General features: G+C 42.0%; 2 protein-coding genes across 19 annotated transcripts in view; one reads left to right on the forward strand and one right to left on the reverse strand.

The window, feature by feature from the left end:
- LOC110836754 (uncharacterized) overlaps window positions 1-14,657 on the reverse strand; it is a 296,171-nt gene that overhangs the window by 171,519 nt on the left and 109,995 nt on the right. For all 18 annotated transcript variants that reach the window (XR_015532655.1, XR_015532654.1, XR_015532656.1 and 15 more), the window contains exon 3: window positions 7,319-9,954. Coding sequence is in view for 11 of the 18 variants with exons in the window: in XM_087340718.1 (XP_087196844.1) it covers window positions 7,319-9,954 (2,636 nt within the window). In the remaining 7 variants the exon portion in view is untranslated. The remainder of the gene's footprint in view (window positions 1-7,318; window positions 9,955-14,657) is intronic.
- Window positions 13,181-13,619, forward strand: LOC147871171 (uncharacterized). Its single transcript, XM_087340762.1, has one exon. It carries the CDS (start codon window positions 13,188-13,190, stop codon window positions 13,617-13,619), a length of 432 nt encoding a protein of 143 aa, XP_087196888.1. The 5' UTR covers window positions 13,181-13,187.

Below are 14,657 nucleotides of genomic sequence, written 5' to 3' on the forward strand. Positions count from 1 at the left end.
GAGAACTTTCGTGGCAAGTGACAAAAACGCATTATCTGGACAATAAGATTAGTTGGCAACAGATAAAAACGTAGTAGCATTTGACAAGAACTTGTTTTTTTGTCTGCACAATACGAGGTTCCAAAATAGGAATAAATTTAATTACAAGACATCCTCTACGCCTGTCGACATAAGAAAAAGAACTAAAATACATTAAGTTACGTCAGGCTACCGCACACAAATACAACAGCTTTGACTGATTCGAGGGCAGTGTCTTCACCGAGCACTTCAAACTATCTTCGGGGAGTTCACTCAAACTTTTGCTTCTTAAATATTAATTTCAGCGTATTTATTCCAATCCTTTTACGACCAGCACAGAACTTACAAGCAGGTGCGTACACAACTCAATTCCACAGCTGCCACTGAACAGCAAATTAAACAAACCCGTGGTGTACATACCGCAGTCCCTAAGAACATTTTTACATTCATCGTGCTACAAATTGTTTCACTTTTTAAGCCATGAAATTCACAGGTCTCATTACTATCAATATTAATCAACACAATAACTTCCTTGCGAATGGAAATTTTAATACAAACAGAAGCATTAAACATCACGCCTATTTCACTTATGTCATAATCGGTTCGTTATCAAATAAATTTGAACTGTTTTGAATAAGGGTTATGAATTAATAGCTTGACGTGGTTCTACTTTTAATTTCTGGTGGACAACCTGCACGAAGTTTATACACTTTCCTCCATGGTAAATATTTCACTTATGCACTTTTAATGCCGGGTAATCGAGCCTTCTTCCATTCGGACACTTCAAAACAAAGCACTATTTCTACTGCTGAAAAGCCACGAATAGTTGGATTTAACGGTTCAGAGGTCGCATATAATACAAACAGTTGTTTAAAAAATTGTTGACATTATTTGCGGAAATTAATCGCCCTGATGACGGAGGCAGAATACAACTCTGAAACGTCGGTAAGCTTCTACCTGACTACACGGCGCAACAACCCAGAAGACAGAAATCTTCAGACTCATCGCCGTGAAAACTTAAAATCCAACATAGTATTTTATGAAACAAAACGTAATTGTGCGTAAGATGTTTGTAGAATTATCTAGAAGTTTACCTAATTATAAGATTTTAACTGAGACCCCAATGACCACTATACTTCGAAGTTATTTAAAACTCATACACACTTTCAGCCTATGATAAATAATTCGGTTTACTTGGAAATAGTTCAGGCCACAAAGTGAGAAAGTTATTTGTGAAAACGCTGGATTCGTACGTGGTCGTTATTCTATTTTTAATTTTCTGCGGGCAACATAATTTCCATTGCTTATGAATTATCTTGTGCACATACTGCGCCTGAGAAGTCCAACTGACATCCCCTCGCTTCTTGGTATATTTTTTCCACCCCACCCCCGATCCCCCGGGGGGCCTGAGAACGTAATATTTGTTTAAAATTTGCTTGACATTACTGTACTTGCCGTTCATATGCAATTACGATTCTCCGTTCTCAAACTTAAAACATTCTTTTCCAAGTTGTCATTTTTGCCCATTTAGCGAAATATCTCAAAGTCGCTTAATTGGAACAATGTTCTCAAGGTGTCTCTGCCTTGTAATACGTTAAAGATTTCTGTCTTCTGGGTTGTTTCGCCCTGATGATGAAGGCAGTATGACCTCCGAAACGTTGGTAAACATCTACCAGACTACACAGCGCAACAACCCAGAAGACAGAAATCTCCACACTCACCGCCGTGAAAACCTCAAATCTTACTTGTACTACGTTACTGTCTGCTTTTGATAACAATTTTAAAAGTTAAAACAACACGAAGTTTCCAAGGCTGATGGACCGTAGCCTTCGGTTATAAACGCTTCAGGTGACGAATAAAAGTTGCACAACCCTTAGTTGTATTTATTCTGACGCTGACGTCACAGGGAGTGGAAATACACGAGTGTGTACACAACAAACTAAAAACACCGAACATTTATACTTCTTCGCTTAGGGAATGACAAACGGAGACGTGATTTGTAGCGGTACGATACGCGTACATGCAGTTACAACCAACGGTTGTCAGTTTCGGGTGTTGTTTGTTAGTGGTTTATTTAATGAAGCTGTCCGGAGCTCCGACTTAAAAACAGAATGATACGATAATTAGTGGCTCATGAACTGAAAAGGATACGGAATAGAGCAGTCATGGCATAATTTTAGTACCATCCCAGGGCGTCCTGATGACGGAGGCAGTATGACCTCTGAAACGTTGGTGGACATCGATCAGACTACACAGCGCAACAACCCAGAAGACAGAAATCTTCATACTCATCGCCCTGATGATGGAGGGAGTATGACCTCTGAAACGTTGGTTAACATCGACCAGTCTACACAGCGCAACAACCCAGAAGACAGAAGTTTTCATACTCATCGCCCTGATGATGGAGGCAGTATGACCTGCGAAACGTTGGTAAACATCTACCGGACTACACAGCGCAACAACCCAGAAGGCAGAAATATTCATACTCATCGCCCTGATGACGGAGGCAGTATGACCTCTGAAACGTTGGTTAACATCGAACAGACTACACAGCGCAACAACCCAAAAGACAGAAATCTTCAACAACACAGCTTTGCTACTCTGCGATATCTGACCAGTCTTCACTTTTCTATATAATTTTGATGTGACCTTGAAGGACACAATCTGGTGACGGATACTACAGATAAGGTGCTATTGGTTTCGGCAACGGAAGCTGTATTTTGCAACATGACATTACGTTGCTTCCAGGAGAGCTGAAAATAGAAGAGGTATTATAATTTGTGCACCGATCTCGAATAATAATAAACCATTCGAACTTAAATACGTGAAGTTTGTACTCTCGTGGCGCGAAATAAATGGCATCAATAAGGATTATTAAATTCCAGATGATAACGAAACTACATTCACTGCAGCACGTTCGAACTGCCATGAATATCACAATCGCTCGAGTAACATTATTCAGTTCCTAAAACCTGGAGGAGATTCAATGCGATGTCTTGAAAAGGAAACACTCTGTTATCATGCTTATATTATACCTCGCGGTGATCGAAACACTTTCCTGACACATGTTCTATTTGTCAAAAAACAAATTTTACTGAAAACAAGAAACAAAAAGACGGAACTGTCCACCGCGTTCAACGATGCATGCATTCAGTTTTCCTCATGTTTGATGCAACGGAAAGGTTTCTGTTTCCTGCATCTCATATTCTCTGTAAACTTCTGAACGGTGTCTACATCAGGCACAACTGATATACTTCTAAAAAAAATCCAGATATTTCAAAGTGTGTCACTATTATACGGACCACAACAGACAATGTGCTGATGTTTGCGAACTTGAATTAGATTTAGCAACCTGAATTAGGCAGGTGGATGTAGCTCCAGTGAAAAGTTGCTTCTGTCGTGCATCGTCGATTGACTACGCATGCACAAAGTTTCCAACTGCAGTGAATACGTAGCGTCATATACAGACGAGTGATGTCTTATCCTTGGCGGTTGTAGTCGGGTCGTCGGCTAAGATACGAAGAAGTGATAAACAAAACATCCAAATCATGCAAAACTCCAAAATGATGAATTTCAGGCGCTGAAAACAAGATATTCTTATAGAAACACAATTGCTACAACTTTTAACAAAGATGATAGATAACCTAGCGGTCAAATACTTAACCACTTGCTGCCCCGATCAGGCCCAATCGGCCTAAAATCTCTTAAAAAGTCGTCCACGGTTCCGTAATGTGTTTATAATTTTTAATGATTTGGGAAGTCTGAATTTTTTCATTCTGTCATTGTGCGGAATCCAACTAGTATTATGTTTAAAAAATTGTCAAATTTATGTCCTGATTTTACTTTTTTATGCGTGCTCGTTTCTTCTACAATCCATTCAAATTTCTTTCCCCTCGTAAATTTCATTCCAACTACTGCAATTAGTTCGTCAATTTCTTGCACTGTCCAGTCTCCACTTTCTCATAAAAGTATCAGTAAACTTAGGATTGAAGTCCGACTACAAATCTGTTATTTCATAGATTAAAATTCTGTTATCCTTCAAAATGCGCTTAATTATATTTGAGAGTTTCAACAATACAAATCGTGAATCGTCAGGCAATAAAAATTTGTAGAACGTAACGATAAACAAATAAAATTCTATTCGTAGCAGCAGTTCATACTTCTGTACAGAAACGTAGCATTCCAGCAATCACAGTCATCACATTCCGCTCTTAAAGATCACGCAAAAACACTGCCAATGCTTCAACAGGTATGGGCCTCACTTTCACCGAGCAGTGAATTCCACTTCGTACTTTCTAATGTAATCCATTACGTCTGGGACCCATCTTTTTGTGTTTCGTGCATGCAAAAACGTTGCTACCTCTTCGACCTAATAATAACTTTCCGTTTAAACTGGCTGGAACAAGGGAGCACAAAATAGGAGGCGATGGTATATACCATGCTTCCAACCTGTCTCAGACGCGGTGTGCGCAAATGAATAGCGCAGGCTACTCCTTCCGTGACCAAAACTGGTAATACAGACAGTATATACAAAAAGGATAATAACAAGGAACTGTAGTTGAAAGAAACACATTAATGAGGGTGTACTATTTTACCGAACGTCGTGATTATAACTCCTGCTTCATACTCCAGGGCTCCCGGGTAAAATTTTGGTCCCGCTACACCTCAGACGACAGAGGCCTACAAGTCGCAGCGAGAACATTAAACCTAACCTAACCTATTTTTCAGGCTTGTTAAATGATTTTCCTCAGTCATATCGAATAACTTTCAATCGTGTCATGCATGATATAAGCCAGAACCGGCGCTACTACAATAGGACAGACAAGTCACGTGATCGTCATTCGTAATTATGCATCTAACCGCTTTCAGTCAACATTTTCAGTTGTCAATGGAAGCCGCGTCATTTCCGGGAAGTGCAAGGCAGAGCAGATGTGGTGCCCCGTAACGTTAGCTGAAGCGCAGACAATGTGTGAACTGTTTCTAACCACAAGACTAACAAACATTTATATTTATAGCATTTACGAAAACGTCAAACTCGATCTAGAAGTAGAAATTTCATACTGTTTGTAAAGTTATTTTCCATGGTTTTATAAATCTTACTTCCACCGTCTCCAAAGAAAAATTACAAAAACGTAGGCTCTTAAGTTAAAATCTTCTTCATGTAACTTTGGATGCTACCACATACTTCACCCTCGTTACTTAAAACAGTGACAGGCTGTAATGAAACGGTATTCAACAAACGTTACGCACGAGTAATATTTTGATAATTAAAATGAAGAACAATTACACTGCTCCCATTTAAAAAACACCCCCAACTACGCGACATATTACTTTTTATTACAACGGATTTACATAACAGCTTTACAGCAAGTGCTAAAATGTCCGCTAACTTCCCGAATGATATGAATTGTTAAATGCTTCACGAACATCATTAAATGATTTCGATGCGAAGTAATGTCGAGAATGAAAAAAACGTTCTATACACCTGTGAGCAGCGGCCTAGCAACGAGTATCATGTTGTGGGAATGGTAGTCTGTTACAAGGGGGTGGACCTGATGCTTATAATTCATTTTTCGTATCGTATTAAATGATTGTTGGTGGGTTGCATTTCACACGGCAAATTCTTTGTTAAGATAATCAGCTGCAGCGCGTATTACTTAAATGTAAATAGAATACAATTACTACGATTACTTGTACTACCAGCACCTCTGTACTCTAGTCATCCTTTAACACGTTTTATGTCAAAAGGAAAACAGGTCTTAGGTTCCTTGGTATCAAACACAACCCCTTAAAGAAACCCTCTTCATGCTCGTGGCGCAGTATTATGTACTGAATCAAAAATCCTCAATTATGATTCACATATTACTGCCGATATGTTATAGTCCTGACGTTGAGGCAGAATATAACTTTAAGGGAGTTGTAACGAAGCATGCACAAGATTTTCAATGCTAAATAATTGTGTCGTAACCACTCCTCTCACTAACCGTCTCATTTAAACACAGTTGTTGACCAACGACTTCTGAAAATACACGGAATATGCATGTTTTGAAGCTCAGGAGAGAAAACTACAACGATCAACAAACACTCGCTGGAATCACAGGGAAGTGGATGCTTATGTACGTTAACTACAGTTTAAGATACACAACACAAGCAGATATTAAAGTGCACAACTTGGACCACGATCACCTCTGACAGAAGTGTTTGATAAATACAGGAATTTCCCACTAACGACGAAAATTAGCAGAAACATCTCACTCGAGATATAATTCCGAAATGTGTATTTCGCGACTACACACTTCATGGGCTTTGAGGTTCATACGCGTTGCTGCAGCTACAAATCTACTGTTGGGGGTTCAAATGCGAAATTCAGAACTTCGCCACACCATACTCAGCACAACATGTAAGCTGATCAAATATAACTTAACCTTGTATTTCGAACAGAGGATGTAAATTTTTATGTTATTACAAGCTATTCTCTTTCAAATATTGTCAAAGATCCATTTGAAGTTTGAGTAAAGTAAACGTTTATGGCCTACTACTGAACTGGCACAAAACAGAATTCGCCCAAAAAAAGGTTTCTTGCAGACTCTGGATGTAAAATATAATTTCGGAGACAAGGAAGCGGACAGACTAACGAAAGGCGCAGTCCTATATTACAAGACACTCATCATATTTTAACGGTACTGTGTTATAATCGGCATTGTTCGTCTTTTGTGACGCACACAAAAACAAATGAATTATCATAATAGATCCTGTGGTTCCTTCCTTCCAACAGACTGTGTATACAAAACTCCTCTGACGGGAAAAAAGAACTTCGTGACCAATTTCATTAGCGTTGCACAGTAATTTCCAAGCAGACACATTGTGCGACTATTGTGGCCTGAAAAGGCACTTCCTAAGGGAAAAATGTGCCCTCTTATGCCTTGTAGTTAATTCAGAAGAGGAGCAGACCACAATTATGAAATCGTTAAATAATAACAGACACAATACAACGCATAACGGTCGTTGGAGAATTACTGTCGCTGTATGGTTATGCCCTACTTTGTAGCCACTGGCCCAAGAATTCAGATATTGATTTAACTCAAATCTATGTCACCACCGTGCGCTATTCTCGGATATTATAAAACTATTTACAAACCATGAAAACGAAAGTCGTAAAGGTTACTGTGACAAGGTTCAGAAAACAGTATCGATTAAAAACGCGGCGAACACTTCAGTATCTCGATACACCAACTTCGCTGCAGGTAGCATCGTAACCGACTCAGCTGGAAGGAGAGAGAGAGAGAGAGAGAGTTCCTACCTGTGCAGCTGCTTGGTTCTCCTTGTCCAGTAGGAACTCCATAGACTTGGCTCTGGAGTCCGAGGGTATGAGGGGGCGGTTGGTGCTGCCCCCCGGGGGCGGTTTCAGGAGCATGGCGGTCGCCCCATTGTGGAGATGCTGCTGGATGTCCCCTAAGTTCAGCAGGCTGAGCGCCTTCTTGCTCGAGGGGGCGGCACCATTCTGGTGCGGCCGCACTGTGCTGATGTCAGTGTCGAGGTCCGTCTCCAGCAAACCGACCGTTGGCGGATCGATACGGGACATACTCGTGCTGTCCTGCTTCCCGTGAAGCTGCAACCCGCTCACAACGTTAGTCGCCAGCGGCGCAGGGCGTCGGCGCGGGGACGGCACCGGCTTATTGGCGTTCCCGACATTACGTGGCGGTAACGGAGGTAAGGGCGGTTTGCTCGATACGACGACGTCTGGCGTCGGTTTTCTTTCTACTTCGTCTGGTGGCGGGTGCAGAGGGATAATGGTCACGTCTTCGTACTCCGCTCCGGTCACGGCGCCAGGCTGTTTCTCACATGAACGCTTACTTTTAACGTCCGCTTTCTTCTTCTCTTCTTTCTGTTTCTTCGAGGAGCCATTGTTACCCACGACGCGGCCACTGAGTCTCCTCAACGAGAATCTCTGGAAAAATCCCCCGAACTTACCACCACTCCCGCTGCTCTTCTTACTGGTCGTGTTGGAGCTGGTGGACAAATCACTGTCGCGCCGCGAACTTTCACTGCTGCACTCGCGACTACTGCCATGAGCTATCTGCTCTTTGGTCTCCATGGACACGACTTGAACTGCTGCCGCATTTGGTGTGTTGCTGCTTGTTGTGGCAGACACGTGATCCTCATTGCTAGTGGGCGTAACCGGCCTGCTGCCGCCACTATCCTGTTGCTTTAGCTCCATGACCACACGCTCCCGTTCGGTCGACCCAGGACCCACTGGCAAGCCTATTTGTATCTTCTGCAGCAATGGGAACGTTGAATCTTCGCCCTTCTCCAACGCATTCACCCCTCTTTCCACCTCCTCGTCATCTCTGTCTTCCTGTGGATCGTCGTCGCTGTAACTGTCTCTCCAGCTGACCTCTGACACCACTGGAGAGAAGTGCACCCCTTTGCTGGCAGCTGCACCACGTACCGGTAGAGGTGTCAAGCTTTTAGAAGCCTGTTCTACACTTAATGCCAGTTCGTTGTTACTGTCACCAGAGGACGACTTCAATGGCACTTGAATCATAGATGAATAAGTCTGTTCATTTTTCAGAAACTCTTCCTGAGTGCTGTACATAAGATTAGGTGTGCTGGCGACTGGAAACCTGGTTGCCATGTTGTATGTGTTCACGTGTTTGTCCGCGTTCTCATCAGCAACTTCTGTGGCATCACTCTGTTGCTGGCTGGGGTTCGCTCTTTCTTCACCCAAGCAGAGACAGAGATTATCGGGAACACTGCTTAGGTGTTCACTGTTCTGCGTTGTCCCGCACACTGGTCCTGGCACTGGGAATGTGCCTAATCCTCCTGCTTTCCTCCACTTCTCCTCTCCTAGCAGAAGACTTGGAGCACTTTGCCAACAGCTGCTGTTAAATTTAGCTTCCTCAACACCCCACCCTCGCCTCTCTCTAAATTCAGACTCACGTTTTAATTTTAGCGTCTTCTTCTTCGTAGTTGTCGTTGGTGTTTTCCTTTCTCCGCGTTTCTCTTGCTCTGATGTTTCGCTGCTTGCAACACCGCCACTACCACTTCCGGTGCTGCTGTCAGAATAATAAGATGAACACGAATCTTCGTCTTCGATAATGGTACTTACAGTACCGCCTCGTGCGTTTACACTTGGTGACGTCACACCGGCGGGGATACAGTGATCTCCGAAGCCACTGTCCTCACTTAGATTCTCTGCGGATCTCTGAGGTTTAGCCTCAACTGATGGTTCATTTCCACCACCACCGTCGCTTGTTTCATTATTCATAACAGACGCCGTTTCCGGAACAGCGCCATTTTTTGTTGCCGGCGGAGAGCGCGTTACATCTGTCACCGCTGACGTCGATAGATCAGTTGTTTTCTCGAACTCCGGCTGCGGTGGATGGTTGAGAAGAAGCGAGTTACTGGTAAAAGTCTGCGACATTTCGGCGAGGGAATGCTGGGGCTGCAGCAAATTGAGACTGTCAAAGCTTCTAAAGGACCTGAGCCGGCTACGTGACGACCACGACGAATGCTGGAGGGTGTCGTCCGACGATGCACCTTCATCGCTACTCAAAGCTTCGAAGTCACTACCGGAAATTTCCTCGGGTAGGTCTTCCAAAGAATCAGGTGAAGCAGAGAACCTCCAGCGATTGGATTCAAGGGAGTCGAAACTAAAACTTGACATCACGGAGGGGGACGGAGGGGGAAAGGGTGAAATGTCCTGAAAAGGGTCGGATGTCGCAGAAGTGCGAAAAATATCCTCGCAGTGTTTCTCTAGGCATTCAAACTGCAGTAGACTGGACGAACGTGATGACAGAGAAGCCGACTCGCCATCGTGGTCCATGGAGCCATCTTCGTCGTCCACGTCTTGCTGGTCTGTTGTTCGGCGGCGACGTTTCTTGGGCACCGCGAGATCTCGTTCCGAGCCGCTCCACTCAGTTGGATCGCAATCATCTGAAACCACAGCAACGAGCCGTGCTACTGACGGTCAGCGGACCAACAAATCCAGCACCTAACTGGTTATACAAAAAGCATTACAGGAACAAATACAATTTAGAAAGGGGATAAATTAATAATAAATTCCAAATACTTCCCTTTAATAAAAATTACACAGAATTACTACATAACAACAAAGAAATAAGTGAGACGGATTATAGAACATACCTGGCAAAAAATCAAATATAAACCTAAAATAAAAGCAAACATGCAAGAAGTTATCAATTAACTACCTCCATGGACCTGAGTGCTTCTTGAGAAGCTGATAGAATGCTCAGCTAGTCAAGAAATTTCTCGCCTTTTTCGAAATCAGAAAGCACATTACCGTGTTCGTAACAGCCCGCTACCGGTGCCTGTCCTGTGCAAAATTAGTACATTCATATTTTCCCAAGATCCATTTTAATATTATCCTACCATCTATGCCTAGGTTTTCCGAGTGGTCTCTTCACGTCAGGCTTTCCAACCTCTCCATGCCCCGCCAAAGCGTTTCTAATAATATTTGGAGTACAAATTATGGAACTCCTCATTACGCAGTTTTCTCCACCCTCCAGTCACTTCATCACTCTTAGGACCAAATATCCTTATGAGCCTCCTGTTCCAAGCCAACAAACTGACAACAGGATAGATAATTTACAATACGTACGTAAATTATATAATTTTAAACTGTGGGAAATAATAAATGGAAGTTACCGGAACATTTTTTAACTTGCCTGCATATTTTGTCCACTGCAAATGAGCATAATGAGTCCATTCTAATGGCCATAAATTACAGCTCCGTCACTATCATATTCACATTACTTAAAAACACTTTCCTGAATATTTCCTTCCTTACTGTCCTTCAGCAGACCTGGTCAAATTAACAACTGCTTCCATTTGTTTAGAAGGCGCGTGTCAACACATAACGAACTGTTTCAAGCAGAACTTATTAGCACGTTTACAATCTCTTGCAAGAGCGCCTCAAGCATCGTCAGTAATGGACCCGGCCTTGAAGACGGGATATGCCTCGTTGTTGTACTTTCAGAGCGACGCCAAGCCCCACATACATTTCTAGCGGAAGCCAAGGAATTTTCGATTTTATTCAATAAGACGCGGTACACTACCGCGTTCTAGAAAGGAGCATTTCTGGTGGGAACAGAATCTGATTAAATTCCGTCATATTGTTTAATTATTCTTCAGATATCAACGTGAAATTGATACCGTTTATTGGTGACACACAGGGTTCCATTCAAAACGCAACTCCTAATATTAATCGTATTTGTAATTGTTTTGACAAACATAGCATTTTGTTCTTCTTGTTCTAGTGTGAGCGAAGAACACCTCATGGGCCCGTCCATGTTTGTCTCTCGCGTTTTTCCTACGGGGGGGTGTGTAATCTGCATGACTGAGGTCAGAGTTATGCAACAATAGGTTGCCATTCAATGACTCATTTGGCCCCTGACAGGTACCAGTGACGGGCCCATATGAACATGTTCCATAAAATGTTGGAATTTCTTCCGTGGGTGAGAGACTGTTGGCTCCTCAGGAAGGTCTCGGCTCCATGGAGTAAGTATGGATCCCATTCGTGGGCAATGATAGGATTAGATGTCATTGTTGGCACATATCGTTTCACGACAACTATCTCAGATCATGATGCAAGAATGGCTTAAAGTGTAACAATGACTGTATCACATTACTGCAATAACAGTCTATGTGTTGTGGCGCGACGAAAGCCTCTAAAATGCCAGCGTACTCCAAAGAATATGCCCTTCCAAACTTGTTACATGATGGGCATCTTTACAGCATATGCTAAAATATCCACAGAGTTTGCGCAACTGGGGTGAGCAGCGGCCTAGCAAGAAATGTGAAAGTGACTTGAACGTCACGGGGGAGGTTCATAAAGTCTATTATATGGGGGTGGACAGCATTTGATTTCATGTTCATACCGTACAAGAGATTGTTGCTGGGTTGCTTTTTAAATGTTGCACCTGTAGATTTCATCCTGTACATTCTTGTGCCCTCGGTGGTTAGCTTGCTCGCCATAGCACCCAAGGTTCGTGGGTTCAATCCCGGCCGAGGTCGATGGATTTTTAAGGGTGCACAACTTCCTTAGGAGGGGAAGTAAAGCCGGCGGTCCCATGTCGTAGATTTACGGCATGTAAAAGAATCTTACGAGCATGAACGAGATGTTTCGTAAGAAAAATTCAGCGGCCATTTCTCACCCAAGTCTCTCCTGATTCACTAATAGATGGCTCTGGCAGTCAAATCAGGATTGAGTAGAAATTGTGCAGATTCAGTGGGCTGGTCACTCGCTACTTCAAGATCCAAAACAAGAAACCTCCGAAAAGGTGGCAACGAAAACCCACAACAGGGTTTTAGAGCCGAAATCAACAACATTCTTGGGCAAAGAAATTTTATAAACGTAATCAGATTATGCACGAAACATTCGCTACATGAACATGTGGGAACAGGGCAAACCTGAAACGCGTTCCTGTGCTACGGCGGATTATACTCGGAGGAAGCCAGTTGCATGTAATAACATCATGCAAGCAGTTTCTTTCTGATACGGGAAACTAAGTAGGATTTGAGGTCTTCACGGCGGTGTGTCCGAAGATGGCTGTCTTCTGTGTTGCTGAGCCGTGCTATACTGCTATATTCTGATTGTTATAAGTAGGATTCTGATGTTCATGCCGTGTTATATTTTATTGGGGCTTATATTTTCATTCTAAACTGAAATTAAACACTAATTGAGTGATTCTAATCACAATTAGACTGTGTGTATTTTGCATATAAATGCATATTTAGGTCATTCTTATGTTTTTGGTCATATTTGTAGTTAAATGCATATTTTGGTTATATTTTCGGTATAAAATTCTTACTTGAAACTACATTTCTCAGGCATTTACAGTGAATCCTTCAGTTAGTTAAGATGCCGAAAGTGAAGTGTTCTGAAAGTGCGAAGGTAAGAGGATTCGTTAAAGATTTTGGAAATATTTTAGTTCTGATGGAACAATTCTGTTCTGCAAACTTTGTGAAGTTAAAGTTACAGCTGGTAAGCGATTTAGTGTTCAACATCATTGTGATATGAAAAACATAAAAATAATTTTAGCCGACAAACCAGTCATCAAAGCGAGCAACGACTTCTTTCCGATAACACTGCAGCAACTTCACCATCAAACAAAACATCGGAATTTTCAAAGGACCTGTGTGAAATGATGGTGTCTGCCAACATACCACTGAAAAAAGTGAACAATGAGCAGTTTAAAGCTTTCTTGGAGGAATACACGACTCAGTTAATTCCAGACGAATCAACACTGCGAAAAAACTATGTACCTGCCTATTATGAAGATGTTCTAAAAAGAATTACATTTACTGAGGGCGACAATAACATTTGGGTTTTGATTGATGAAACAACGGATGCCTATGGCAGATATGTAGCGAATTTCGTTATTGGCACGCTCTTTGCTGACCGTCCTGGTGTCATATTCCTTCTTGATAAAGTAAACCACTCCTCTATCGCTGTACTTTTCGATAACGCCATGAAACTCTTGTGGAAAGGCGACGTTAAGCGAGACAATATCCTCCTTTTTGTAACGGACGCTGCACCGTATATGGTAAAAGCTGCCAAGGGCCTCAAAATGCAATAGTCCATTTAACAAGTCTCGCTCATGCCCTACACAGAGTTCCCGAATAAATTAGATGTAGTTAAACTTAAGTCGACAAGTTGATCTCGAACTTTAAAAAAATGTTCGTTAAAGCTCCACTGTGGGTGCAGAAATTCAAACAACTCGCACCTTCATTGCCTTTCTCCTCAGCCGGTACTCACTCGATGGGGTACCTGGCTCGGTGCTGCTAAGTACTACTGCGAAAACTAAGCAGTTATTGAAGAAATTGTTCACAGTTTTGACAGCAGTGAGGCATTTGCTATCAAAATTGTTAAAGAACTGTTTTCCAGTGGTTTGTCATGAAGTCTGGCTTATATGAAATCTAACTATGAAGGCATATAAACTACAATTTCTAGCCTAGAGGCAGTCGGCGCAGATCTACATGAAAGTTTGGAGCTGATCAAGGGTCCAGAGTGCGAGATAGGGCGAGAAAGAGGCAAAATAAGTGATGCTGTGAAATCAAAACTTAATACAGTGCTGTGTCGAAATGATGGTTATGCGACAATGTGTAAAATAAGAGACATCCTAAGCGAAAATGAAGCTACACTGGGAGAAGATGAACCAGCGTTAAACAGCAATGACTTAACCCTCTCCAAACATCCTCCGGTGACGTCGTGCTATGTCGCAAGGAGTTTCTCAAGTTACAAGACCATATTGAGCGGCAATCAAAGAAGATTTTCATTCGAGACCTTTAAAATGCACATCGTTATATATTGTAATGCTGCGAAGAAAGAAAAATGAAGAAATGTATGTAATATTTTGAATTTTGCTTATTAATATATATGTATTAAATGAGTTTGATATGCATAAAAGACTTTACTTTTAAATTTATTTTCTTTTTATACGAGCACGTATTCTCAACATCTGATTCTGATCCAAAACGAAGTATTTACATGATTGAAATACAAAACGCTTTTTTTTTTAATTTTAGCGAATAATTTTTCATAACAAATTAGGTCATATTTTGCTTTTGGGTCATTTTTCGATATTTTGGGGGCATATTTCCATGCATATTTCTCT

The sequence above is a fragment of the Zootermopsis nevadensis genome, unplaced genomic scaffold (genome assembly GCF_977971745.1).
Source record: "Zootermopsis nevadensis isolate Lab colony 2312 unplaced genomic scaffold, Znev_1.0 Znev_ptg000061l, whole genome shotgun sequence".
Classification (NCBI taxonomy): domain Eukaryota; kingdom Metazoa; phylum Arthropoda; class Insecta; order Blattodea; family Termopsidae; genus Zootermopsis; species Zootermopsis nevadensis.